The sequence below is a fragment of the Elephantulus edwardii genome, unplaced genomic scaffold (assembly GCF_000299155.1).
Source record: "Elephantulus edwardii isolate Elephantulus edwardi_28Jun2011 unplaced genomic scaffold, EleEdw1.0 scaffold00004, whole genome shotgun sequence".
Classification (NCBI taxonomy): Eukaryota; Metazoa; Chordata; class Mammalia; order Macroscelidea; family Macroscelididae; genus Elephantulus; species Elephantulus edwardii.
In genome coordinates, this window is record NW_006399754.1 from 36,035,367 (window position 1) to 36,061,588 (window position 26,222).

Genomic DNA, 26,222 nt, shown 5'->3' on the forward strand with positions numbered 1-26,222 from the left:
GGTGGATTGATTCAGTGACTGGGGTAATCGGGATGGGTGTGTCAGAGGCAATGCGATTGGCACAGGATAGAGCAGGGTTTAAGGCTGTGTACATAGGGTCACTCTGAGTCACAACTCGACGGCACACAACAACAACAACATGTTGTCCCAAAAGGAAGCCAAGTCCAAATTTTATCTTGGGATAAAACTCCTTTTTATCTGTCAATCCAGGATGCAGGTTATCTGCTCCAAAGTACTTTCTTGACACAAGCCCCAGAGAGACATTGCTGTTACAGATGGGAGAGAGAGGAGGGCAGGAGGTTGAGCCCAGCAGGCGCCAGGCCAGCGATCACACACCCAGCAGAGCAGTGTGCCTTTGCCCTCAAGGCTTGAGAGTCGTGCTCCCGCAGGTCCTGTGAGAGCCCCCCTGGGTGGAACGCCTCCCGACTCAGGGGTGCTGTTGTGCTCCCCATGTCCAGGATGGAGACCTCTTGCCTTTAGCTCTTCCTTCCTGACCCTTTAAGGGTTCTGTTCCCATCTCTCGACTTTGGGCAGCCCCACTTTCCTGGTCTGGCTGACGGAAGCCTTCTCCTGGGTCAGGTGGGCCCCTCAGTTTTCCTCTTTGTCAGCATGTCAGCTTCACTCTCATATCTTAATGTCAACCCCACATTCTGGAACCCAGGTGGCCAACAGCTGATTCCTTGAAACGGAAGAAGCTGGGGTCCCACCCTTAGGAGCTGCAGAAGCCAGGTGAAGTGAAGCACTCCCTGGTGGGACGGGTGGAGTGAGGCGCTTCTTGGTGGAGCCAGCTTACCAAAACAAGGAGTTGGAACATGCCTGAAGGCTTACCGGCTGAGAGGGCTGTCAGTTGGCATTTGTTGCAGGGCTAAGGAGCTCTGTGACATCAGCTGGAGCAGGACAGAGGATGTCTGGCCCCTTCCAGAAACCAAGGGAGCAGGAGCTGAAGGGACAGGGTGCCACGGAGTAGAGCTTTCCATCTCAAAGGGGCAGTCCACCTCTATGGCCTCAAAAGATAGATGGAGAGAAGCTGGACCTTATAAACAATTTCATCTTACTTGGATCAAGTCAGCACTCTTGTCAGGAAATCAAGAGACACGTTGCTTTGGGAACATCTGGTGTCAAGGACATGTCTAGAGAGCTGAAGAGCAGGGATGGCAGTCTTCAGGTTAAGGGGCGCCTGATCCAGCCCATGGTATTTCCAGTTGCTCGCTGTGCATCTGAAAACTGGACAGTGACTGAGAATGACAGAAGAATTGGTGTCTTCGAGTTGTAGTGCTGAAGAAGAGTATTCACTTATTCCATGGACTGCCAAGAGAGCAGACCTGTCTTAAGAGTGAAACCAAAGTCCTCCTTGGAGGCAAGCGTACTTTGAGCATGTTGTCAGGAGGGCCCAGTCCTTGGAGAAGGACTTCATGCTTGAGGTGCAAGGTCATTGAGAGAGGAAGACTTTCAAAGAGATGGATTGACACTGTGACTCTAGAAGTCAAGGGTGTAGAGGTGGTGAGATTGGCTCAGACAGAGATAAGTTGAGAGCTTTTGTTCCTATGAGTCATACATAGTCAACAACAGCATTGTTCTAGAAGCCAAGAGCTCCAGGGTCAACCCTATTCCTTAGAGAACTCAGTCTTTGCTGTAATACAAGTGATACAAGTGTATCACTTGATGACTAATTATGAGTGTCTAATTTTGTTGTCCTTAAGTGGTTTGAAGATCAGATGAGTTGTGAGATGCTATCAAAGACATAATCTGTATAGAAAGCAAAAGATCAGTGGCAGGGTGAGAAAATGGCCAAATGGATGTCCAGAGAGACTGAACATTGTGCTAGGAATGCTGACGTAGAAGGCATGAACAGCAAAATTCAAAGGGCAGCTTGAGAAGATGATGTATTACAGTAAAATGTGGGAAGAGGTGGAGCTGGAGAATAAAAAGGGAAGAACTTGCCCAGCATTTCTCAAGCTAAGAGAACTGAAAAATAAGGTTCAGCACTGAAGAGTGCTATGAGTAGAATCTTAAATGATGCAGGAAGCATCAAAGAAGGTGAAAAGAATACCCAGAGTCACTGCACCAAAGAGAATTGGTTTACATGGAACCATTTTAAGAAGTAGTGTATTAGCAAGAACCTTTCATAATGAAGGAAGTTCAAACTTCACTGAAGGCATTGGCAAACAGTTAAGGCTCCAGGAATTGAAGAAATACCAGCTCATATGTTTCAACAGACAGATTCAGCCCTAAACATGCTTATAAGATTGTGCCAAGAAATCTGGAAGACAGTTTACCTGGCCAACTGGAAGAGATCCATATTTGTTCCTATGCCCCCTGCCCTCCAAAAAAGAGACAATGTGGAAATTACCAAACAATAGCATTGATATCACATGCAAGTAAAATATTGCTGAAGCTGATTAAAAAAATTACTGAAACAGTACACTGACAGAGAATTGTCAGAAGTTCAAGCTGGGTTTAGAAGAGACCATGGACCAGGCTCACCCATTTTGAATAATACTGCATGAGTTTCTTGTTTTTCAATGCAGTGTAGTATTGTGTGAATATGCCACAGCTTTTCTATCCATTCGTTTATTGATGGGCGCTTAGGTTGTTTCTAAGTCTTTGCTATTGTGAAGTAAGCTGTGATAAACATGGGTGTGTGTATGTGCCTTTTTAGAAGAGATGGTGAGAGGAAGGTGAATGAGCAGTATTTAGAAGTTACTAATCTTGAAGTTTTATAAATATTTATGAAATAGTTTTCACTTGCTGTTGATTCTCTTACGACATCAAGTTGGTCTTTTCTGCTGTTGTCATCAGAAGCCTCGTTTCATGTACCGCGTCCCTCGTGTGGGAGCCTGAGGCCTCATATCGGGAATCACGGAGAGGTTGGAAACATGCTCTCCCCTCCCCCAGAGGACATTTCTTCAGCCTCTGCTTTTGGGGAAACCCTTTGCAATGGTGGTCCCCTGTACCCCTGAGAGCTGCTTTATTGCTAATCAGTTCCATCACTGACATGACACACCACCCCCTACACCTGGGTCACAGTTTTATTTGGAGGGAAATACATAGACATGAGGACGTGTATGTGTATTATATTTGTCTCTCTTCTCTTTATTAATCAATTAATCTCTTTAGTAACCACGAGTCCTTGTAGAATCAATTGATCTTTTCTAATTTTTAAGTCCTTTCCACATTTCCCCCTGACATCACGTGCATTTCTTCTGAAAATCATTTCCATAAGCATATCCTACTCTTGCACTGCAATGCCAGAGGCATGCAGTTCAAATCCACCAGATGCTGTGCTGGAGAAGGAGGGGCAGTCTCCTCCTGTACCAGTCAGATCTGATTTGATGGTACACACAACAAAAAAAAGAAAAAAGGAATATACTGCTCATGTCATTGAAGTGGTCTGCTCCCAGATGCAGAGGAACACCCAGTCTAGAATGGAAAATAAGGGGTGCTACGAGGTTTAGATAGCATGGGGCATGGCTACATAGGCTGGTGACCATTTTTCTTCCAGGGACCCTTTAAAAATGTCTGTGCTCTGCTTTTACTTAGTGACTTTATTGTGCTGGTGGTCCTGCTCCCTGCTGACTCCAGGCGTCCCTTATTTTACTGTGCTTTGCACGGAGGACATTTTTTAGAAATTGACGGGTTGTGAGAGCTGCTGCCTGGCTCTTCTCCAGCTGCATGTGCTCACTGAGATCACTGAGCGTTTGGGCTGTCTGCATTGTGGTGTACACGTCATAGACTTCATGGGCCAGTCAGGGTGTCCCTCTCTGCACACTGGACGAGCTGTCCAGCAGGTGCACATGGCTTCCTTGTGTACAGTTGTATTGGCCTGTCCCTACTGCAGGGTCTGTAAGGGGACTGTGTACTGACTGTCTAGCCTGGTGAGCTGGGTCTCAGTTAATGGCCATGTTTTTATTATTATTATTATTATTGAATTTTATTAGTTTTAATGAACATTTACAGGGATTTTGGGTTTTCATTCCTTCATTGCTGCACCATTCTCTCTATCCTCCTCCCCAGTTTGTTCTTCTTCCCCGAATGGCCATGTTTGTGATCACTGATCACTGGCCTGTCCCCACCACAGGGTCCCTGATGTGTCCATGCATTGACCGTCTAGTCAGTCAGGTGGGTTGAGTTTCAGTCATAGCCACGTTTGAATTCTGATTGCTGCCCTGTCCCCACCATGAGGTCCCTGAGGTGACCATGGACTGTCTAGACTGATGGCTATGTCTCAGTCATGTGCATTCTGGTTGACCCTGTCCATGGGTCTGTCTGGTTAACTTCCTGTTGAATGAAGTTCTCCATTCTCTGCTTTAGTTAATGGTAAGTGAATGACTTTTCTGAGAAAGGGTAGTAAGCTTTCTGTGTGATTCGTGTTAGTCCTATCAAGGTGTACTTTGAAAATGCCTAGTCGAGCAGAACTTCATGCGTTTACATGCGCTTAAACGGAAGTCTTGACTGCGTGACTCTGCATGACTGTGTGACTCTGTGAGTCTGCGTGACCCTGTGTGTCTGTGTGATGCTGCGTGTCTGTGTGACCTTGCGTGTCTGTGCCCACTGCGTGGGAGCTGCCTCGACATGGTGGTCTCTGGTTGTGCTGACATCTAAGTGGTGCTTTGCCTTCCCTTTTTCAGGATATATTTATGTTCATCACCAGGCAGTTGAAGGGGCTGGAGGACACGAAGAGCCCACAGTTCAATCGGTATTTTTATTTACTTGAGGTAAGCAAGATGGCATATCCTGAGGTGCGCAGGTTGAAAATGGACTTTGGTGCTGGCATTGCTTCACTCATTCAAGTGTTTCCCTTTTACCCTTTTTTTTTAACCTCATAGAACATTGCTTGGGTCAAGTCATATAACATATGCTTCGAGTTAGAAGACAGCAATGAAATCTTTACCCAACTCTACCGCACGTTATTTTCAGTTATAAAGTAAGTTTACTTTACTAATCAGTTAACTTTCAGAAGTAAAGACTAGAATGTATAATTTGTGGGTTAATTGACATAAAGCTAGCTTGGTGCACAAGCCGTGGTAGTGCAGTGTTAATAGGTGGTCTGCCAACGAGAAGGTTGAGGTTCGGACCCACCAGCTGCCTCCCCGAGATGTGTCTGTGCATTCTCAGCAAGGTGCCAGCCTTGGACGCCTGGCGGGGCGGTTCTCTTCTGTCCTGCGGGGTCCTCGTGGGATCAGCCTCACAGGAGTGCCTGGCGGCGCCATGGTCAGAAGGCTCCAGCTTCTCCCTGGGAAAGAGCTCACGTCAGATTCTCTTCACGCATGTGTGAAAACTAGTCCAGTTTACTTTTGTGTTGCATAAAGTTAAGTGGTCAGAAGGCTGGCTTAACCTAACTGGCTGTCAGTATAGACTTTAAAAAAATTTGTTACTAAATATTTTGACTCCCTAATTCATAGGAATATTCAAGCTTCATTTGGTATTATAAAGAGTATTGTTTATTGCAGTTAAGTTTGGCATAGCCAAATTTGACTTGAAATTTAAGAAAAAAATAAGTTATATTTGATTTGGTGACTTTGATATTGATCTAGGAATTGTTTGAAAATAAAGGAAAAAAACCCAAATGTGATTTAAAAGAAACCTTTGGTGCTTTTGTATGATCTGGGGGTGAGAATCTTGACAGGTGTATATAGCATATACTGAATCTACTTGAGCTTGTATAAAGTGTTGAACTTGTCAGTCACCCCGCGATTGCAGCATGGCTGTTTCAGGTGAAACTCCTGTTTTGAATTTCAGCAATGGCCACAACCAGAAGGTGCACATGCACATGGTGGACCTCATGAGCTCCATCATCTGCGAGGGGGACACTGTGTCCCAGGAGCTGCTCGACACGGTGCTGGTCAACCTGGTCCCTGCCCACAAGGTGAGGAGCGCTGTGGCGCAGGTGCGTCCCGTCTCTGTAGCTGGACAAGGTCCAGACTCCGGATTCATGTCCTGTGAACAACTGGTCTTGCTTAGACCTTTCTTCTGGAGAGTTGATGAATATTAACCGTGGTTTATAAATGTTTCATAAAGCATAATACCCTTGTTTGTCACTCATTTGGTGACAAGAAAGAATAGATTTAGGTCTTGTGGCAAATGCATCTGTAATAATTCCGTTTGACGTGGTGCAGTTATTTCACGGACCAGCTACGTGGTGAGAGGACCAGAGGGTCCTCACTCTGCTTAAGCGAGGAGCATGTGCAGAGCTCGGGCAGTAGGAGCCGGGTCAGCTGGGTTAGCTGTCACTAGGTCGCTTGGTGATGGAGCAGAGAACAGAGGTTGGAGTGACACAGGGCGGGTCTTGAGAACCACTCCAGACTGTCTGGTTTTCTCTTGCACGTGGAGGGAGTTGGCTGTGGATGTGTTGTAGAGTTGTACATAAGTGTGGAGAGGTAATTTTCACAGAGATGATGGACTGGGTAGGTCAAGGTTGGAGGTGCGGGGCCAGGTGGAGACATGCTGCAGCTCTTCAGGACCTTAATGAAAGGACAGTGACTGTCCAGGGAGCAGGTGCGGCTGACAGAGGCCCTGGTGCGAACTGGCCCAGGGCTGTGCCCATGGCTGTGTCTCTCACCTGCTTGCAGTTGGATGTGATGTTTGCAGTTTGGGCCCAGGAATCGCCAGTACAGTCTGTACAAGGTGAGACTCGTCTACAAGGCAGGACCCTGGGTTCCCGCTTCCGAGTGTTGGGCTGAGCGCTGCCAGGGTGCTGCTGAGACCGCCGGCTGTACCGGCGTGCCGAGGCTCTCGCTGAGAATGGCCGCTCGACAGTGCCGAAAGCCACAGCCACTACGGCCAGCAGGGCTCAGCTCTGACTTGGCCCTACGGGGGGGGGGTCTCAGAATGAGCAGGCTGCCCCCTTGTCTCTTTGTCACTCAGGGGTGGGGTCTGGCAGCCCTCAGGCAGCACGGTCCCTTGCACACCAGGAACTTGGGCTCTGGCCTGGAGGCAGAAGTCTCTCTTCTGGAAATCATTCAGTCTCATTGATTGAATGTGGCCCCTTCCCAGTGTCCAGGACTAATCCCACTTTAAAAAGCTGTCTGCAGAGACCTTTATAAAGTATCTTGATGGCAGCGCTCAGATTCATATTTTACTAAACAGCTGGACACTGTAGCCTCAAAGCAGGACGAGTTATGAGTCTGCCCTCTGTCACTTTGGCCCTCGTGCCACAAGCAGACATTTGGTTGTTGAGTGGGTTCTGACCTAGAGTGCGCCCCTGGACTTGCCTGCATCCGAGGGTTCCCAAGGCCACTGTGCTTGTGTGGACCCTGCTTCATCCTCCCACAGAGCAGCTGGTGGGCTCAAAGCACAGACTTTTCAGTTAGCAACCAAGCACTCAACCACTGTGCCACCAGACTCCTTTGATGTCCACATTCATCTCCTTAAACTGTGCTTCCAGGAGCTGTACTGCAGTCAGACTTGTGCCCATCTGGATGGTGGTCCTACACCCTTCCCAGAGCACACCACCCCTTCCCAGGGGAGCAGGGAGGGTCACGGGAGAGGTTACCGTTCTTCCTGTCCTGTCACTTCCAAATACTGTGCTGAAAAGCTCCCTGTTCTGATGACCGTACATTCCGTGACAGACCCTGCTGTCAGAGTGTCGGCTCTTAACCGGAAGGTTGGTGGTTCATACGAGCCTGTAGGGCCAAGGAGGAAGAGAAGACATACACCTGCTAGTACAGTGACACGGGAGGAGGACACTCGCTTCCGCGGCTGCTACTGGGGGCTCCATGGTACCGGGGGCCCCGTGGTACCAGAGGCCCCATGGCTGGTACCGGGGGCCCTGTAGTACCAGGGCCGCCACGGCTGATACCGGGGGCCCTTTGGCTGGTACCTGAGGCTCTGCTGCCTCCAGCCACTACCTCTTCTGTAGTTCTTGGCTGTCAGCAAGCACCTCAAGCCAGTGTTCTTCGCCTGCTGGGGGAGGAAATCTTCAGTCCTGAAGGGGCTGGGCTCAATTTGGTTGCATTTAGACTCCCTAGGTGGTACAGTAGTTAACATGCATAGTTAGTAGACCAGAAGGTGAGAAGTTCAAGTTCGTGCCGTGGCATCTCAGAAAAAAAAGCTTGGTGATTTAATAAACTACTCCAGACCCAAGCAATTAATATTAACCCATTATTGAAAAGCCTGTGGCTCCCAGCTCGCCTGGCACGTGGGGTCACTGTCCCTTAAGGAAGCTGTTGGGTTAGAATTTCCAGGAGGTGCAGGGGATTAAAGCACTTGGCTGGTAACTGAAATGTTGGAAGCTTAAGTCTGTTCAGAGATACCTTAGAAGAAAGGCCTGCTCATTGCCTACTGAGTAGAGGAGGCGCTAACATTCTGTGGGCACAGGGCCACCGTGGCCAGCGAGGGGCATCATGACATGGAATCTGCTCTGTGGATCGCTTCCCATTGGCTTTCTCCACTGGGTACCAGAGTTCTAAGAGCCACCTGCAAGGATTTTTCGTACTTCAGACCTTCTCGCTCTTAACTCATTTGGGTGGTCAGCTGTCCAGCTTCGCCTTGGAAAGGGAGATGATCTCCTTGGTGCAGTGGTTAAAATAGTCATGTGCTGACTGGAAGATGGGGCGTTGGAGCGCTTCAGCTTCGCTGTGGGAGGTCAGCGGAGCAGTCGGCCACCATAGACGTGGACAGCCTTGGAATGCGTGCAGGCAGCTCTGCTCTGTCCTCCGAGCTGAGTTCGACTTTACTGCAGACTCTGGAGGGTGTTTTTTCGCACATCAGTCAGAGCAGCCCCATCACTGCTTCCTTTGCCTGTTGGCTGAGAGGCACGTGGAGCCCGGGGTCAGATGGCAGTCTTAACGTCCAGCCGCGTCATCGCTGAATCAGTGTCTCCTGGGTTAATAGACCTGTGGAAAGCACAACTCAGGGTCGTGGGGAGGAAGCAGATGTTCTTGGGGTCACTTGATGTAATAGTGATAGTGTCACCCTTGTTCCCCCCTTGATTCCTGGACTTGGGACGCTTGGGTGTGAGAGGAACACCGTGGTCATGGATTGAATTGTGCCTCTTTCCCATACTCCTGGTTAACAGTTGCTCATTCATGGTCCTTTTGAGCTTCTTAATTGCCCAGTCAGACCTTTGGCCACAACTCAGGAATCTCAGAGTACTCTTTGAGTATTGCGAACTGAGGGACAGCTGGACACACTGTTGGCTGGGAGGATCCCCTCACTGTGTTCAGATCCCATAGAGCCCTTGGTAAGCCCGGTCTGAGCAGGTGAGCGGGGCGAGATGCTGACCCCAGCGTTGTGGACCCCTGCCTCTGCTGACTTACCCATTCCTTTAAGGTGAAGCCGAGTCATTCTTGATAGCGGATCTGTTATCCTCACGGGGTTCTCTAGTACACCCCTACTGTTGTAGGCTGGTGATTTGGTCACCATCTTGTTTTCTAGTTCCAGACGGGCTGACAAGGTTGCATGATACCATGGTAGTCCATGCTCAAACATTTGGTCTCTGTTACAGGCAAATCGCTGGCCAACTTGACGCATAATCATCACAGCTTAAAAATTCAGTTAATGGATTCGTTGTTGGTTTGTACTGTTGACTTGTAACCAAGCTGTAGCTGCCCCTGAATTCCAGTGGATTTTCAGAGGGAGTAATTGCATGAGAGAAAGTTGCCCATCCTTCTCGCAAGGAGCAACTGGTGAATTTGAACCGCATGCCTTTAGGATTGCAGAATAGCTTCTTACTGCTCGGCCACCACAGCTTCCTAATAGGTGTTAGACATAAAAAAAAAGCAAAATATGGATAAAGAGTTTGATGATTTATAGAGTTTACATAATAGTATCAAAAAGAAAGATTACAAACAAAACTTAATAGAAATGAAAAGTGGTCATTGAAATTACCATGTTGCCAAGATTAAATAGAAAAGATATTTAAAGAACTGTGACATAGAACTGAAGAAATAATGCAGGCAGTGAGGTAGTGTGGCTGGACTGTGCGCTGAAGGTCATGACCAGGAAAACATCCCCCCTGCACTCTGTAAATTGGTTTTCTCCCTCCTGTTAAATTCTCAGTGTTCTATATTAAATGTTAACACCGACCCACAGCTGACCCAACCGTGGGTTCTCAGAGAGAGCACTGTATCGCATGGGAAGACATTACCCATCTTTCTCCTGTGCAAGCACCTGGTGGATTCGAACCACGTACCTGTTAAGTAAGAATAGCAAAAGAAGAGTCCAGGCTTTTGCATGCAAGCAAGGAAAGGGATTTATTAGAGGGAATATTTTGTAAAGGGCAACATGGAGGGACAAGATGCCCCTAGCCTATGACTCACTGAATAAAGATTCAGGAGATAGGGAAAGGATGTCATGTTTATTCTTGGAGTTGTTGTTGTTATGTGTCATCGAGTCACTTGCGACTAATAGTGACCCTGTGTACAACACCTCTGAACCCTGTTCTATCCTGTGGCGACCTTACTGACTTTGACACATTCCTCATTCCCCCGGTCACTGAATCAATCATCTCATTGAGGGGCTTCCTCTTTTGTGCTGTCTCTCCACCCTCCCAAGCTTGATGTCCTTCTGTAAGGACTGGTCAGTCACTCCTTGCAACATGTCCAAAGTATGTTAGACAAAGTGTTAGAATCTTTGCCTCCAGAGAGCCGACTGGTTTCATCCTCTCTAGGACAAACCTATTTGTTCTCTCAGCATTCCATGGTAAACTCAGTGCTCTTCTCCAGCACCACAACTCAAAGACATCAATTCTCCTTTGTCAACCGTAGTCATTCATTGTCCAGCTCTCTGATGTATAGCAAACAGTTGCAAAGACTATGGCCTAGATCAGGCACACGTTAGTTTCCATACTGACATCACTGCTCTTCAGTGCTCTGGAGAGGTCCCTGACAGCAGACTTTCCCAATGCAATTCAATTCGTCTTTTGATTTCTGGCTGCTGGTGCCAAGAGTGTTGATTGTGGAGCCAAGCAAACTGAAGCTGTGAACAATCTCAATCTCTTAACAATCTGTCATGATGCTGCCAGTCAGCCCAGTGGTGAGAATCTTTCTTGATGTTGAGCTTCAATCCGTATTTAAGGCTGCAGTCCTTGACCTTCTGTAGGAAGCACTTCAGGTCCTCCTCACTTTTAGCAGTCATGGTTGTGTCATCTGCATAACGTATGGATAGGGTTGGGTTTTAAGCATTAATTTGTCCAAAGGAAAGTGAAAGCGATGGCCAGTCCTCCTTCATCTGTTAATCAGGAAGCTCCACTGAATCTTGTGCACCATGGACGACTGTGCCAGACTTTGAAATATTGGAGGCATATCTTCCAGCATCACTACGAATGCAAGTCACCCAGTTCAGCAAGTTGTCCTGAAGTAGTTGTTGTTTGCCATCGAGTCAGAACCGTCCCAATAGCTGACCCTCTAGTGAGTTTTCAGAGACTGTAGTTCTGTTTGAACAGAAGAGAGGGCACACTGCCTGATTTGAATCAGGAAAGGTGTGCCACAGGGTTGTCTACTTCATACCTGGTTTGTCATCACAGCCCCCTGTTATTATCTAGTTGCAAGTTATCCTAGTACAGCATACTGACAGACAGGTGTAAAGGCAAATGGTAAAGAAGCAGGTATATGGTTAAATAAGCTAGGATAGGTTAAGAAGCAACATGCAAATAACTCAATACAGCAGAGTCACATGTAAGAGCAAACCATAAGCAAACCCTGCGTACAGATAGTATACAGATACTATACTGGAATGCAATGCAGGCTCAAGGCTACCTGTCTGAGGGTGCAATCCCAGGACTCAGTGGGACACCAGATGATACATTTCATCTAAAATATGTAGCCCTGACCATGTTCACCAGTCTGGACATGCTTGCTAGGAATTTGGAAGACAGCTACTTGGCCTAGTGACTAGAAGAGACCTGTATTCTCATTTTCAAGAAAGGCGATCCAAACCAAATGTGGAAATTATCGAACAGTATTATTAATATTATAAGCAATCAAAATGTTGCCAAAGATTATCCAAAAACAGCTAGACCAGCACATTGACTGTTCAGGAAAGAGTTCAATGAGACTGTGGCACCTAGAATCTCACTGCTATTGTCAGATGGATCTTGTGTGCAAGCGGAGAACACCAGAAAGGTGTCTCTTTGTGTTTTTATGCAAAGGCTTCTGACTTTATGCATATGAGTTATGGTGAACTTTGAGAAGAATGGAAATCCCGAAACACTTAATGGTGTTCATGCGAAAACCAGACCCAGAAGCTGTTGTTGGAACAGAGCGAAGGGAACAGTGTCCAGTTTAAAATCAGGAAAGGTGAGCATCAGAGTCGTATCCTTTTTCTGTAACTGTTGAATCTGTTCCTGAGCACATCATTCATGTAGCTGGCCTTGATGAAGAGTGTGGCACCGGAATTGGAGGAAGACTTCCCAGTTGTGCATGTGACACAGCTCTGTTGGGCTTGAAGTGCTTGTGGCAGAAGTTCAAATACTGTAATCTTCAGGATGGATTCGATCTCAACATCAAGCAAACAAAAATACTCACCACTGGACCAACAGGCAACATGAGGCTAGATGGAGAAGAGGGTGAAAACGTCAGTCAGTTTAACCTTATAGAGCCCACAGTCAACACCGATGGTCCAGCATTCAGGAGGCCTATTGCACTGGTCAAGTCTACATTCAGGGACCTCTCCAGATAACTGAGGAGCAGTGACGTTAGTGTGAAGACTTCAGGTGGGCCTGATTCAGACCATGAGCTTTTCAGTCACTTGCTGTGCATCTGGGAGTTGGACAGTGACTAAGTATGACAGAAGAAAAGCTGATGCCTTTGAGCTGTGTTGCTGGAGAAGAGCACTGGCTATTCCAGGAACTGCTCAAAGGACAGATAGGTCCTGGATGTGGTGCAGCCAGAGTGCTCAGGGGAGGCAGTGATGACAAAGCTTTATCTTACACACTTGGGCATGTTGTTAGGAGAGGCTGTTTCTGGGAAAGATGAAGAGTTAGCGAAAGACCCTCAACCACATGGATTGACCACAGCACTGGGTTCAAGTGTATCAGAGATAAGTAGGGATGGCACAGGACGGAATGGGGTTCAGCTCTGCGGTGCACAGGGTTGCTGTGAATGGCACTAAACTTGAGGTTTAGTGGAGCTAGCATCAGTTGTAGGTGACTCAGCCTAACAATAGATCCAGCCATGTTTGTTCATGAAAGAAGTGCGGGTCATTTGGAATTAGCCCAGGTGACACGGTTAGGCTAATTAAGCAGATTGGCAGTTGTTCTTGGAAGATGGTTGTCACCAGAGGTGCCTCGCGGGTGGGCAGGGAACGTGCACAGGTGACCAGGACGGCTTCCCATGTGAGTGATTCAGCATCGCTGCATGTGGCCTTACAGTTGAGGCTCTTGGTCACCGGGGAACATACCTGATGAGGATGTCTGCTGTCTCGGTCATACAGGAGTCACTGGCATGGCGCCTGGAGGCTTCAGAGTTAGAGGCTGGGAAGCATTTGCACATGTCCTTTTTCCCCCATTCTAATCTTTGTGCTTTACCTCCTTTCAGGAAGAGCCGTGGCCACACAGTTATGTTCTGTGCTTGGGCCTTTTACTGCCCGCATTTGTGGAGTGCTGACTCCTGGTTGAGATCTTCTCAAAGGCATAATAATTTTAACTTATCATGTGACGAGGGAAAAGAGATGGGGAAATGAGAAAATCTGCAGTTCAGAGTCAATTTACCGGTATCCTGGTTAGAGTTTAAAACAATTAAGGTACTTCTTCGAATTCCTTAACATACGGCATTCTGTTGGCTTCGTAGTAAGAAGTTGCACTATTAGCCCAAAGGCCAGCAGTTCAGTTTCACCAGCTCTGGAAGAGAGAAAGGCAGCCTGTCCTCCAGTGCCATTTAAAGCCTCAGACAGCCCACTGGAGGGTCAGCTGTGAGTCAGACGACAAAGTGATTCCTCCAGAAAACTGTCCTTGATAGAAGATAGAATATCTGTTATTAGGTTAATAAAAGGGGGTGAAGCTTAGCTGTTGATTATAGATTAGAGGCAAACTGCAGTCAAGGATTTTCACTTGATAAGTGGTGCTCTCCTCAGAACGGTCCCCCTAGACCAAATGGACCATCCTGCTTTATAAATACTAGTCACTGTTGGGATAATAGAATTGCTTTCTTACCTGTGCAGGAATGCTAATGAGAACGTTAGTGATGGGAAGGCGCAGAGGGTAGAGGGAAGAAGAGGAACCGTGCGGTACAGGTAATCGTTCATAGAGAAACACAGGCCTGCTGATGGAAAACCAACCGTGGAGACAGAGTTGGGAATGGAAAAAGCAGATGTGATTCTCTGTATGCCAGAATGTAGTAGACAGGATTATGAGCTGCTCGGATCTCGTTTAAGTAAATGTACATGGGCTTCTGATGCAAAGAAAGAACTGGCAGATATAATTGCAAATCACACACTTGATTGGGGGCCATGAAGTCTGAAGCCCATTTATAATTTCACATAAAATCAATCCCCAAAGTAAGGCATTAAAGTGCTGTTGAAATTTTAACAATAAATCAAGTATTAATATTCAGCAATTATGTCTAGCAACTAATCATTTATAGCTAGTTTTCAAACAAGCAGCTCTATTACCACCACTGCCTGTTCGTTGGTAATTAAATCCCGTAGGACAGTTGGAGAGAGTGGAAATACGTCTGGAGAACGTTTAGTTCTTCCTGGTGCCTCTGGTTTTGCAGCTGGAGGGTCCAGTTTAAATCCACTCTTCTGTGCTACAAGTCACAATTTCTTATGACCTGGTGCTACCAGTCAGAAGTCCTTCGAAGCCACTGCTGTGTCCATTTTTGAGGTGTATCAAATAATATCCTAGATGTCAGTTCTCTGGATGAGCACATGCTGCCCTGCAAGGTATTTCTTAGGGTGTAGCCAAATAACAGGTTCGTTCTGGAGAGGGTGAGACCAGGCTGCTCCTTGGAGGCAAGGATTCTGATGCTTAGTCTGACACACTTTGTACATGTTGCAAGGAAAGACCAGTCCTTGGAGAGGGACGTGATGCTTAGGAGGCTGGAGGGACAGTGCAAGAGAGGAAGACCCTCAATGAGATGGATTGACTCAGTCACTGAGGTTATGGGGATGGGAGGGTCAGAGTCAGTAAGGTTGGCAAGGAATAGAGCAGGTTTTAGGGCTGTTTTACATGGAGTCGCTATGAGTTGCAGGTGACTTGACGGCACATAACAAAAAGCCAAATTTGGAGTGTTCCATTGAATAACACATTGGGCTTCCAGGCTGAAGAGACCGTTTTTAAAGAGTTCTTAGACATGAATTCTCTGGGCCTGGTGCCTGAAGCATCTTTGGTCTGCTGTGGGAGAGACCAGTTTCTCCTCTTAGCTTTCCTCTTGTGACACACGCTTGCTTGCTGTCTTAAACGATCTAAAACTGTAGCTTTCTAGGCTTTATTCTATATTTCTAAAAATACTGTCACACACATGCTTTACAATTTCTAGCATTCTAAACCTCAGCTTCACAAGGTTCATTTTATATTTTTCCGTATACTGACACTATGACAGGTTTGGAAGCAGGACTGGCATCCACTTTCTAAAGAACATGCCTCCAGAAACCCTGTGAACTTTGACAAATGTTGATGGTTATAGAGGGGCTTCAGGCCTTTTGTTCATAGGGTCCCTATGAATCGTGCTCAACTTGAAGGCAGTCAGCAGCAACAACAACAACAACAGACATTTGCTTATTCTAACATTCTAAACTTTACTGCGTTCTATGTTTCTAACAAACATGCCAGACATCATTCATTCTTCTCTCATTTCTCACAGCTATCCTCCTAACAAGTCCTAACACAGGAGACATCACCATTATGACCTAGCAAACTTAAATTCCTCTAACATTGAGCAGACTAACTTGGACCCTTAGATTTACAAACTCCCTTCTGTAGTTATAACAGAAAGCTTTTAATAGTAATATGGCTCTTAAGTGTTCCCAAGTTCTCGGTCCTACCATATAGGCTTCTCTCCCCAATTGTCCAACAAAGTTCTCAGTCCTGTGAATTTTGGTTTCTCCCACCCAAGTCCCATGTCATCAGTTCTCCAGTTTAACCGTCACTGCTGCTGCCGTCCCAAAGTGTGTCCTACATTTCATCTTGTTGGGTGAGGTCTCTTCTATGAAGAATTCCATCTAATCTGGTGGGGAAAGATTTTTTTTTTACTTTGCAGCTAGAGCTTTTTAATTTATTGGCCAGACTGTCCAATCCCCTTGTCGATTGTTGATACTGATCAATCTCCTTGTGGAATGGTAGGTAGCTAATCCCCTGTGGATAGGCCAACACACCCCATTCTCATCGTCCTGCCCATCTGCATAGACACATCAGGTAAGGGTTAGAGAAGTCATATTGAAGGATAAACTCCATCAACATGCCTCTTGATTTCTTGGCCATTGCTTCCGTGGACATTGATCTTTGGACTAAAGAAGTCCTTGACAATTACAGTCTTTCCCCCTTTATCATAAAGTTGTTTATTGGTCTAGTTGGATGGATTTTTCCCCCCTTCATGTTGAACTGTGATCCATTACTGAAGTCTGTGTTCTTTAAACTCCTGTATTAAGTAGTTCAAGTCTTCTTTACTTTGTGCAAGCAAAGTTGTGTCATCTGCATAACACAGGTCCTTGAGTTTCCCTCCATTCTGGATGCCACATTCTTCCTCCTAGAGTTGATCTTGAATCATTTTCTCAGGATACAGATTCAACAGGTTCCTGATTTGGCAGCATCCCCTTGTACTGTTCAGACTCCTGCTTCCATGTGCTCCTGTATTATTAATCTTCACAGTTTAGTGGCTCCTTTTAACAACATCTTGCAGTATTTAAATCAAATAAATAGAAAGTTTGTAAAAATGGGCATGTTATCGGGAAGGACCCATTCTTAGAAAAAGTTGAGAAAAGTAGAGGGTCACAAAGAGCGGAAGACCCTCGGTGAGCTGAGTTGCCATTGTGACTGCCGTAATGGGCTTAGCGCCTGACAGTGCGTCAGGGTGGCGCAGGACAGGTCAGGACTTTGCTTGTTTCTTTACTGTGAGTGGAAATGAACTTGATTGCTTTTCTACCAATACACATGTATCAGCCACTTATTTGTATACTTATTTAAACTTATTTTTATTTGGTTAAAGGTTGATGGAGCACATTGGTTTTCCACTGAGCAGTTGCTATGCATTTCCACCCCCTCTGCATTTCCTGTTTCTGTGTTCTTCCGTCCCTGCCTGCCTGCTCTCTTTGCTCCCTCTTTGTGTGGCTGCTCTACTGAGGATCCTGGTGTGAGCGCCTTGGGGGTTTGTCTGACTTGGGTCAGAAGGTGAGCCATGGAGTAAGTTCCAGGCTTGAAGTCCTGTTGTTGTTATGTGCCGTCAAATCGCTTGTGACTCATAGCAACCCTATGGACAAGAGCTCTGAACCCTGCTCTATCTTAAGCAACACTATTATCTCTGACACACCTACGCCCATTACCCAGTCACTGAGTCAATCCATTTCATCCAGGGTCTTCCTCTCCTGTGCTGCCCCCCACACCATCCAAGCGTGATGACCCTCTCCAAGGACTGATCCTTCCTGATAACATGTCTAAAGTATGTCAGGAAGCTTCAGAATTCTTGCCTCCAGGAAGCAATCTGGTTTCACCCTCTCCTGGACAGACCTGTTCTCCTAGCAATCCACAGTGTATTTTCCAGCACCACAGCTCAAAGGCATTGATTCTTCTTCTGTCATCCCTAGTCATTGTCCAGCTCTCTGATGCACAGCAAGTAATTGCGAAGACCATGGCCTGGATCGGGGCACCTTAGTCTCCAGACTGACATCATTGCTCTTCAGTACTCTGGAGAGATCCCTGACAGCAGATTTCCCCAACTCTCTAAGGGTCGAAATGTCAGGGAGTCCACCTGCTTCTGCTAGTAAGTGCAGTCTTTGTATGACGTGTTGGAGTCACCTTTCTCTCCAGCACTCTCCAGGATTTCTGAGTGATCCCTTTAACAGAGTTTGACAGCGGTGGCTGGGTACCATCTAGTTCTGGTCTCTAGACCGTGGACAGACATCGAGGTTCACATGGTGCAGTGAGCCTTTGGACACATTTTGTCCACGCATCTTTAATTTTCCTCACTCTGTTTTGCTTTGGATGGAAGAGATCAATAAACAGTTGTATTGTAAAGAGTTAACTTTCTCACAAAGTGGTATTTTGCTTTCAATATTTGGAAATAAGTAATCTGGACACTGTTTCATGTTTTCCAGAATTTAAACAAGCAAGCATATGATTTGGCAAAGGCTCTGCTCAAGAGGACTGCGCAAGCCATTGAACCATACATCACCAATGTAAGTCTGTCAGCAAATGTTAGGACCAAGCCAAACCACTAAAGACCATTAGAGCAACATTGCGGCAAGTCATATATACTTTAAAAGCTTGTATTGGTGTAGTCATTAAGTAACGCTTTTTCTGCTGTAAGATGTGTTCATCTTGTCCTGTTCATTCCTCTGTTAGCTTCTTATCGAAGCTTAGTAACTAAGGTAAAACTTATGTTTTGATTAGAAACCTGTGCTGTTTGCTTCTAATGTTCTAGAGTTCAGTGTCATTAGATAAAATATGTGAAACTTTTCATTATTCAGAGAAGTTGCTTTCAGCTTTTCCGAGATGAAATTGCTTTGTACAAGAAGAAGATATGAACCAATACCACGATCTAGCATTTGAAAACAAATGTGAACGGCAGAGGGGATGATGTGAACACTACGTGCCCTGGTATACCCCACAGATAGACAGAGCCCACAGCAAGGAACCCTTTTTGAAAAAGGAATTCCAGTAAACAGAGCCCTTTGCATGCCGTGTTGTATGTATCACGAGATAAAATGCTTACAGCGCCACAGTTCACAATTTGCAGCGGATGCTGTTTTCTTTGTGTATTCCTTCTCAGTTGGCGTGGCTGTGGGCACGTCTTCTGGGGTGACTCTCAGATCCCCATCCAGCACGTGGAGGTGGCCCCTGCGATAGTGCACAGTATCGGCTTTCTGCTACCTTTGCCTTTTATCTTGCTTCCAAACATGTAATGGTTACAAGTTGATCTACTAGGAAGAAAGTCAAGGGAAAAACCTTCTTGTTACTTTTCTGAAAACAGAAACCAAAAAACCTACCAAAATACCAAGAAACAAGTCCCTGAAAACGTTTTAGACTTCTGAGCTTAGTTGAAGGAGAACTTTTCTTGTAGTACACATACATGTTAATGTCCAGTAAGAGAAAATATACCACGAAATGGAGACCGTTTTGTGATATACACAAATTCATAGTTAGTATTTAAGTAAATAATGAAAAGAAAGCAGAAAACATTTAATCCCCTCTTCTGGGTATTCCAGACAGGAGCCTGCCAGCCAGCTCGCAAGGGTGGCCTTGTTCCTCGAAGAGGCCGCCAGCTGCCCTCTGCCTGGCCCACCTGGGACTCTGGCTGTCAGCAGCCTGGTGGACAGTTATTCCCATTGATTCTGATTACCAGCTGGGTTGGCTGGGGGAGGGGCACCCTTTTTTGCAGCATAAAGAGAAGAAAAGTTTATCTTGCCAATTTTGAGATTGAGAGGACTAAGTACTTGATTAGGCTGGTTTAAAAGTTGAGGGTCCCAAGACAAAAGGATGATTTTTTTTTTAATTTTGTTTAGAACTGCTCCATTGTACTTTGTTCTCAACTTTGTATCTATGTGAAATTATTTTAATAAAGTTTAAGAAGGCCCGAGAAAATGGCTTGTGCAGTCTCAGACAATCAGATTAAAACATTTCCTTATCACCATATGTTAGTTTTGTGCTGTCGGTTCTTGCCTGCAGAAATGAGACCCTTTTCCTGAGTCCCCAGTACTTGCTCTGTCTTTATCAGACAGTAAGGAGAAAGTGGGAGGCCAGACCTGCCAGAATGGCCCAGGCATACTTCATGTTGTATTATCAGTACAGTAATGTGGTTAACCAGGAAGTCAGTGATAGCTGCCGGGCCGCCCCCCAGCCCCCCCCCCCGACTGCCTGAGACTCCCCCGATAAATATCAAATCACGCTGTGGCGAGCTGCGTGGTCTGTGGCATAGAGTAGAATCCAGTGTTGGAGATCGTCAGTAGCTGGCTTTTCCTGGTTTGGAGGTGACTGGCCCTTCATCATTTGTCTTCCTTCTGAATGAGGAATTACCAAGTAAACACCGGGGTGAGATAAGATGGTTCCTTTTCTTCTTGTGATTTTCCACTTACGGCGAGTTCATACAGACACATTCAAGTTCTTTATGGTTCCCTAGTTGATCCTTCACATGATACATACACATCATTTAGCCGCATCTTCTCTCCCCCATCTTCCACGAGAAAGCTCTGTGATGTTAGATTTTTATAAAAAGAATTTATGAACCACGACAAGATAAAGGTAAATAACCCAGTCGCAAAATGGGCATAGAATATGAACAGACACTTAACCAAAGAAGACATTCAGATGGCCAACAAACACTTGAAGAGATGTTAAAAATCTCAGCTCTAAGAGAGATGCAAATGAAAAAAATAAAAAAAGATGTCACTTCACCCCAGTAAGAATAGCAAAATTCAACAGTGCAGCAAACAGCCAATGCTGGCGAGGTTGTGGAGAAACTGGAACCCTCATTCACTGTTGTGGGAGTGTAAAATGGTACAACCACTATGGAAGGCAGTATGGTGCTTTCTCAAAAAGTTGGAAATAGAAATACCATTTGACCCAGCAATTCCACTACTGGGAATATACCCTAGAGAGGCCAGAACTGCCACTTAAGCAGATACATGCACACCAGTGTTTATTGATGTGTTATTCACAATAGCAAAGAGATGGAAACAACCCAAGTGCCCATCAACAAATGAATGGATAGAGAAGCTTTGGTGTACTCACACAGTGGAATCCTATGTAGCATTGAAAAACAGGGAACTCATGAAATATTATACTAAACGGGTCACCATGGAGGTCATTATGCTTAGTGAAATATCTCAGCCACAAAAGGACAAATACTGCATAATTCCACTGTTGTAGAATGGGAGTGACATCAGGGTTGAGGTGGAACTAAGAAAATCAGGGATAAATAATGTATACTGCATGGAAACTGGTGAGGGAAAGAACTGCTTAAAAGGAATATATCATTAGGTATTATTTGCGTAACAGTAGTCCAGAGTAAGAGCTGCGCAGTAAAGCAGACTTGGGAGGGTGGATTGTATAGCAATGGAGAAAAAAAAATTTTCTTCAAAGAGAAAAGCGAACAAGGGGGGAGGTGTGGGCAGGGAGGAAAATGTGCAGCAATGAATGAATGGAAATCCATGTTCTCTATAAACTTACATTAAAAATCTCAATTTAAAAAAGGAAAAAAAATAGAATTTTTTGTTAACTTTGTGACTCAGGAAACTGAAAGATACCCCCCATTTTTAAAAAAAAATTCTTTTTTAAAAAAGTTATAAAAGCAACAAAAAAAACCCAACCAGTTGACAATGAAAAATCCATCTCACATGAAACACATCTTGGTAGTGTTATTATTGTTGTTCACACTTTTATCTCACGTTTTAGGAGACCGTGCAATTAGGGTCACTGTCACTGACCCGCCCTGAGGTTTGGGGAGAGTGCACAGAGCAGATTGGTTCCCACGGAGCCCACACATGTTTTGCTCTAGGACCCTGGTTACAGTCCTTACACGTGCAGCACTGCTCACTGCACACAATTTGTTATGATAGGGCATTAAAAAAGTCCATGAATTCTTTTTAAAGATTTGTTATATTGCTTAATGTCTCTGAGCTTTGGGTTTCCTCTGTAAGTTGGAGTTTCCATAATGCTCGGGATGGTAGTAGGAGAGATTGGTTAGTCAACGAGGAAAAACTGACTGGAAATGCGACCTTGAATGCAACAGTGCCCTGGACTTATCTTACCTGTCACTGGGAAACAGTTGGCACTAAGTGCCTTAATTTGTGGTGTGAGAACTGTTGTTACCTGTTTGCAATTGAAAGATTAATATTTTCTTGGAAGACAGTTTTTTGAAGAATCGGTTTTATTTAATCCACTCCACATTGACTGTCTTCACTTTCCTGGAGGGAGGCAGGTGTTATTATATGTAAATGTCTATTCTTGTGCTGTCACCTGGCTTTTTCTCCTTGACCAGACGTGTCTCCATGCCTGCTCTGTGCCTGTCACTTGTCTTGTGGGAGTATGTCGGAAATATGAATTCTTAAGGCACTGAACTTGGAAATGACTTTTGAGGTTTTCAAGTAAATTCCTCTGCAGCCGGCTGATGGACTGGGCCGGTTTTGACTCCCTGAGCACACCTGCTCCCTCTGTGAGGCACGGTGTAATACTGGGGGCTTTTGGGGCGTGAGTTCTATCCTCATGGGGTTTATTGGGTTTTGCCTTTTTTAAAAACACTTTTCTTGTGATTTGAGTAAAAGTTTAACAAGGAAGTTGGTCTTCTATCCCATAGTTCACACACATTCTCTTTGGTAACAGTGATTACAATCCTCAATTTAGAATGTCCGCATCAATTTTGAAAATATTTGCAAGATTTTTAAAGATAAAGAACGTGACTGTTCTTCTGTATGTCTTGGTTAGTTTCTGTAGCAATGTGACAAAATCGTGCCAGTTAACTGCCTTAACAAGCAGAAAGAAGAAACACACTATCCATTTGGCTCTCCCTCAGAGATCTAATTCCTGTTGTAGACTTTATATGTGTGCATGCACTGAGTTGTTGCTCAGTGCCTTCGAGTACTACCCTTAGCGACCCTATGACCAAAAGATGGAAATCTCTTCTGTCGCGTACCAGCCTCACACTTCATAACACACAAGAGCCCATTGCGGCAGTCACTTCATCAGCCCACCTGGTCGAGGGTCTTCCTCTCCTGGGCTTACCTTCTTCCTCTCCAATCATCAGGTCCTTCTCAAAGGAATAGCCCCTCCTAGCAACATGGCCAAAGTATGTGAGGTGAAGCCTCATCATCTTTGCCTCCAAAGAGCACTTTGGCTGCACCCTCTCCAAGACAGAAATGTTCATTCTAGTGGCCGTCCTTAGGATGTTCAGTGTTCTTCTCCAACACCACAGCTCAAAGGCGTCACTTCTTCCATCATCCTTATTCATTGTCCAGCTCTCAGATGCACAGCAAGTGATCGGAAGACTCTTAGACTCGCACATTAGTCCTCAAACTGGCATGATTATTCCCCAACAATTTCGAGAGGTCCCTAACTGAAGATTTTCCCAGTGCAATGTTTCTCATTTCTTGGCTGCTGGTACCAAGGGTGTTAATTGTGGATCCATGCAAGATGAAGCAGTTGACAGTTCAATCTCTTCTTCATCTAACATGATGTTGCCTTTTGGTCCAGTGATAAAAACCTTTGTGTTTTTTCACGTTAAGATGTAATCCATATTGTAGGCTTCCTTCCTTGATCTTTTGCAGTTCAAGTATCAGATCATAAAGTGATCAGTGGGACAGGGGAGAGTTTTTTATTTCCATTTAAAAACAGTAGAGTCACATATTTTAATACTGGAATTGATTCCTCCTATGAATGGGGCTTGACGGCATGGTGGTAAGAAGTTGCCCTGCTATCCCAAAGGTTCACGATTCGGATCCACTAGCTCCTCTGCAGGAGAAAGATGGGCAGTCTCCTTCTGTGCAGTTGATAGTCTCTTCTGACTACATGGCACGCAACAACAACAACATAAATGTATGATGGAGACAGTGTATAATGTGTTGGTCCAATAGCTAAATGATGGGCAGTTCGAATCCACAAGGACTCCTGAGTGAGAAAGAGGAGGCAGTGTATTCCTGTGAAGATTTGCGGCCTCCCCAGCACAGTGTGGGGGGCGCCTTGCGTGGGCATGGGCTCCATTCAGACCTGGGCCGGGCTTTGCTTTTCAGGAGTATGTAAGGCTTTGGTTTGCTGTGCAACACAGATGTGAACAAGCTTTCAGGGATCTGCCTGCAGGGCATTTGCCGCACACACAGATAATTGTCAAAGGGGGTAGAACGTGGTGAGCATGACAGTGGGAACCACGGGCCAGAGGGGCCTCATCGATGGTGAACTGTGCACTCCAGAGATGCCGAGTCCATCTGGTGTTTAGAAGACTGGGTGCTGCTGTATCTTGGTGGCACCTCCCGTGGCTTTCTAGCCTATGTTAGGAAACGGGGCCTGGACGAAGACGTGCCAGATGCTGCTTTGTGAAAATCGTAGTCAGGTGTCCCAGATGATGAGGACAACTTGAGAAATCCCTTTCTTTTCATTGATGGTATTCTGTTAATGGTGAGTGTTTTGGTTTTTTTCTTTCAAGTTTTTCAACCAGGTGCTGATGCTGGGGAAGACGTCCATCAGTGACCTGTCGGAGCATGTCTTCGACTTGATCCTGGAGCTCTACAATATTGACAGTCACTTGCTGCTGTCTGTTTTACCCCAGTTGGAGTTCAAGTTAAAGGTAAGTGTCCGAAACATGATAGGATTCTGTCAGCCAGCTTAAAGAATGGATCTGTGACGGTTCGGTTCTGAGAGATCAGGGGGTTCCTGCCCTTGAGTCTCCCCTCTGTGCAGTATCTGCTTGTGTATGGTTTTCACCGGAACAGAACGCCCCCTCTGCCTAACGTCTAGCAGTCCTGCAGACAGCAGACCTGCCTCATCGTGTCTCTGAGGTGAAAGTCTTTAAATATTTAAAAACTGATGCTCTCAAGGCTTTCAGAGTGGCTGCTGGGTTTGAACTTCGAACTATATAGTTAGCAGCTGAACCCTTAGTTCCCTGTGCCACCAGGGCTCCTGTATGGTACCTGTTGTCGTGTGTGCTGTCAGACAGGAACTGACTTGTAGCTCACCTCCCCGCTGGTCTTCAGAGGCGGTAGAGTCTGGGAGGAGTGTGCTCATCTTTACCCGGTGGGACAGCTGGTGCAACTGCCTGCCTTGTTTTCGGTGTTCACAGTGCAGGTCTGCAGGCCACAGGAGCCTCCTGCGAGGCCAAACCCCAAACCCACTGCCTCAAGTGCACTCTACTCATATAGGAATTGCTGAATTAGTGATTGCCCACTCTGCCTGGAGTACCTTAGCACACTAACCCTGACCCTCTAACAGTTACGGTTGATTTCTGAATTCTGTTACTTGTTGACAGTGTGTCTTGTCTTTAGGGTTGGACTGTACAAACATTCTTGTCTGTGTGTGGTCTTGTATTGTCCTGACCTGAGATGCACGCCCTTGAGGTTTAGTCAGATGGTGTGCGTGCTCCCTGCTCTGTGCTGCGTGCTGTGTGTGTGCTCCCTGCTCTGTGCTGTGTGGTGTGTGTGCTCCCTGCTCTGTGCTGTGTGCTGTGTGTGTGCTCCCTGCTCTGTGCTGTGTGCTCCCTGCTCTGTGCTGTGTGTGCTCCCTGCTCTGTGCTGTGTGTGCTCGCTGCACTACGCTGTGTGGTGTGCATGCCCCCTCCCCCATCTGTGTGGTATGTTTTGCACTGCCAAGCCTTGCAGTGCATAGCTGAGTGCTTACCTGGGACACCAGCAGGACTTCTGACCCCATTAAATGTACTTTGGGTTCCTTTTGGCTTCTGCTCATCTTTCTCCTTGCCTTTCTCTTTCTGTTCGGAGGATTCACCTGTGTCATTCATCATGGCCTGCGTTGTTCTTTGTTCCTGCTCTGGACCTTCTGAAGGCTGTGAATGCTGCCCTGTCAGCGTGCTCTGAATAGATAGCATGCTCTGAGAGCGGCTTGGAGGACTTGAGTTTCTCTCTTAGGAGGCCTGCCCGCATTTCATCAAACTGCGCTGTTTGCATGCACAAGTTCAGGCTCGAGGAGCTTTGAAACGATCAGGGAGCGTTTAATGCTGTGAAGAGTAGATTGAGCCGTTGGGAAGAACTTGTCTCAGGAGCAGATGCACAGGAGTTTGCTGAGGCATCTGAGGATGAGGGGGGACCCCTGGAAGGTGGTGTCCCCGATGCTGTGGCTCTGACTTTGAAAGCTGTGCCTGTGCTTTGTTTCAGAGCAATGATAACGAGGAACGCCTGCAGGTGGTGAGGTTGCTGGCAAAGATGTTCGGGGCCAAGGACTCCGAGCTGGCTTCTCAGAACAAACCGCTCTGGCAGTGCTACCTGGGCAGGTGGGTGCTCTCGACGTGGAGGACAGCAGTACAGCGTAAAGCATGCTGCTTCTAAAAGCACCATCTTGAATTAACCTGTATTCCCTGTTGGCCTAGCAGTGCAGGTTCTTACACTGTTTGATCCTTGAGAATAACCGGTCATATTTACAAGTCTGTCTTTTCATCCAGTTCGGTCTTGAGGAATTTTTTTAAGAATTAACAAATTTA

At 46.0% G+C, this 26,222-nt stretch overlaps 1 protein-coding gene across 3 annotated transcripts in view; it reads left to right on the forward strand.

Annotated features, from left to right (window-relative positions):
- Nucleotides 1–26,222, forward strand: part of PDS5B (PDS5, regulator of cohesion maintenance, homolog B (S. cerevisiae)) — a 121,325-nt gene that overhangs the window by 8,908 nt on the left and 86,195 nt on the right. For all 3 annotated transcript variants that reach the window (XM_006879584.1, XM_006879582.1, XM_006879583.1), the window contains exons 3-8: nucleotides 4,629–4,715; nucleotides 4,827–4,924; nucleotides 5,740–5,866; nucleotides 18,187–18,267; nucleotides 24,222–24,362; nucleotides 25,900–26,015. In XM_006879584.1, the coding sequence (XP_006879646.1) occupies nucleotides 4,629–4,715; nucleotides 4,827–4,924; nucleotides 5,740–5,866; nucleotides 18,187–18,267; nucleotides 24,222–24,362; nucleotides 25,900–26,015 (650 nt within the window). The remainder of the gene's footprint in view (nucleotides 1–4,628; nucleotides 4,716–4,826; nucleotides 4,925–5,739; nucleotides 5,867–18,186; nucleotides 18,268–24,221; nucleotides 24,363–25,899; nucleotides 26,016–26,222) is intronic.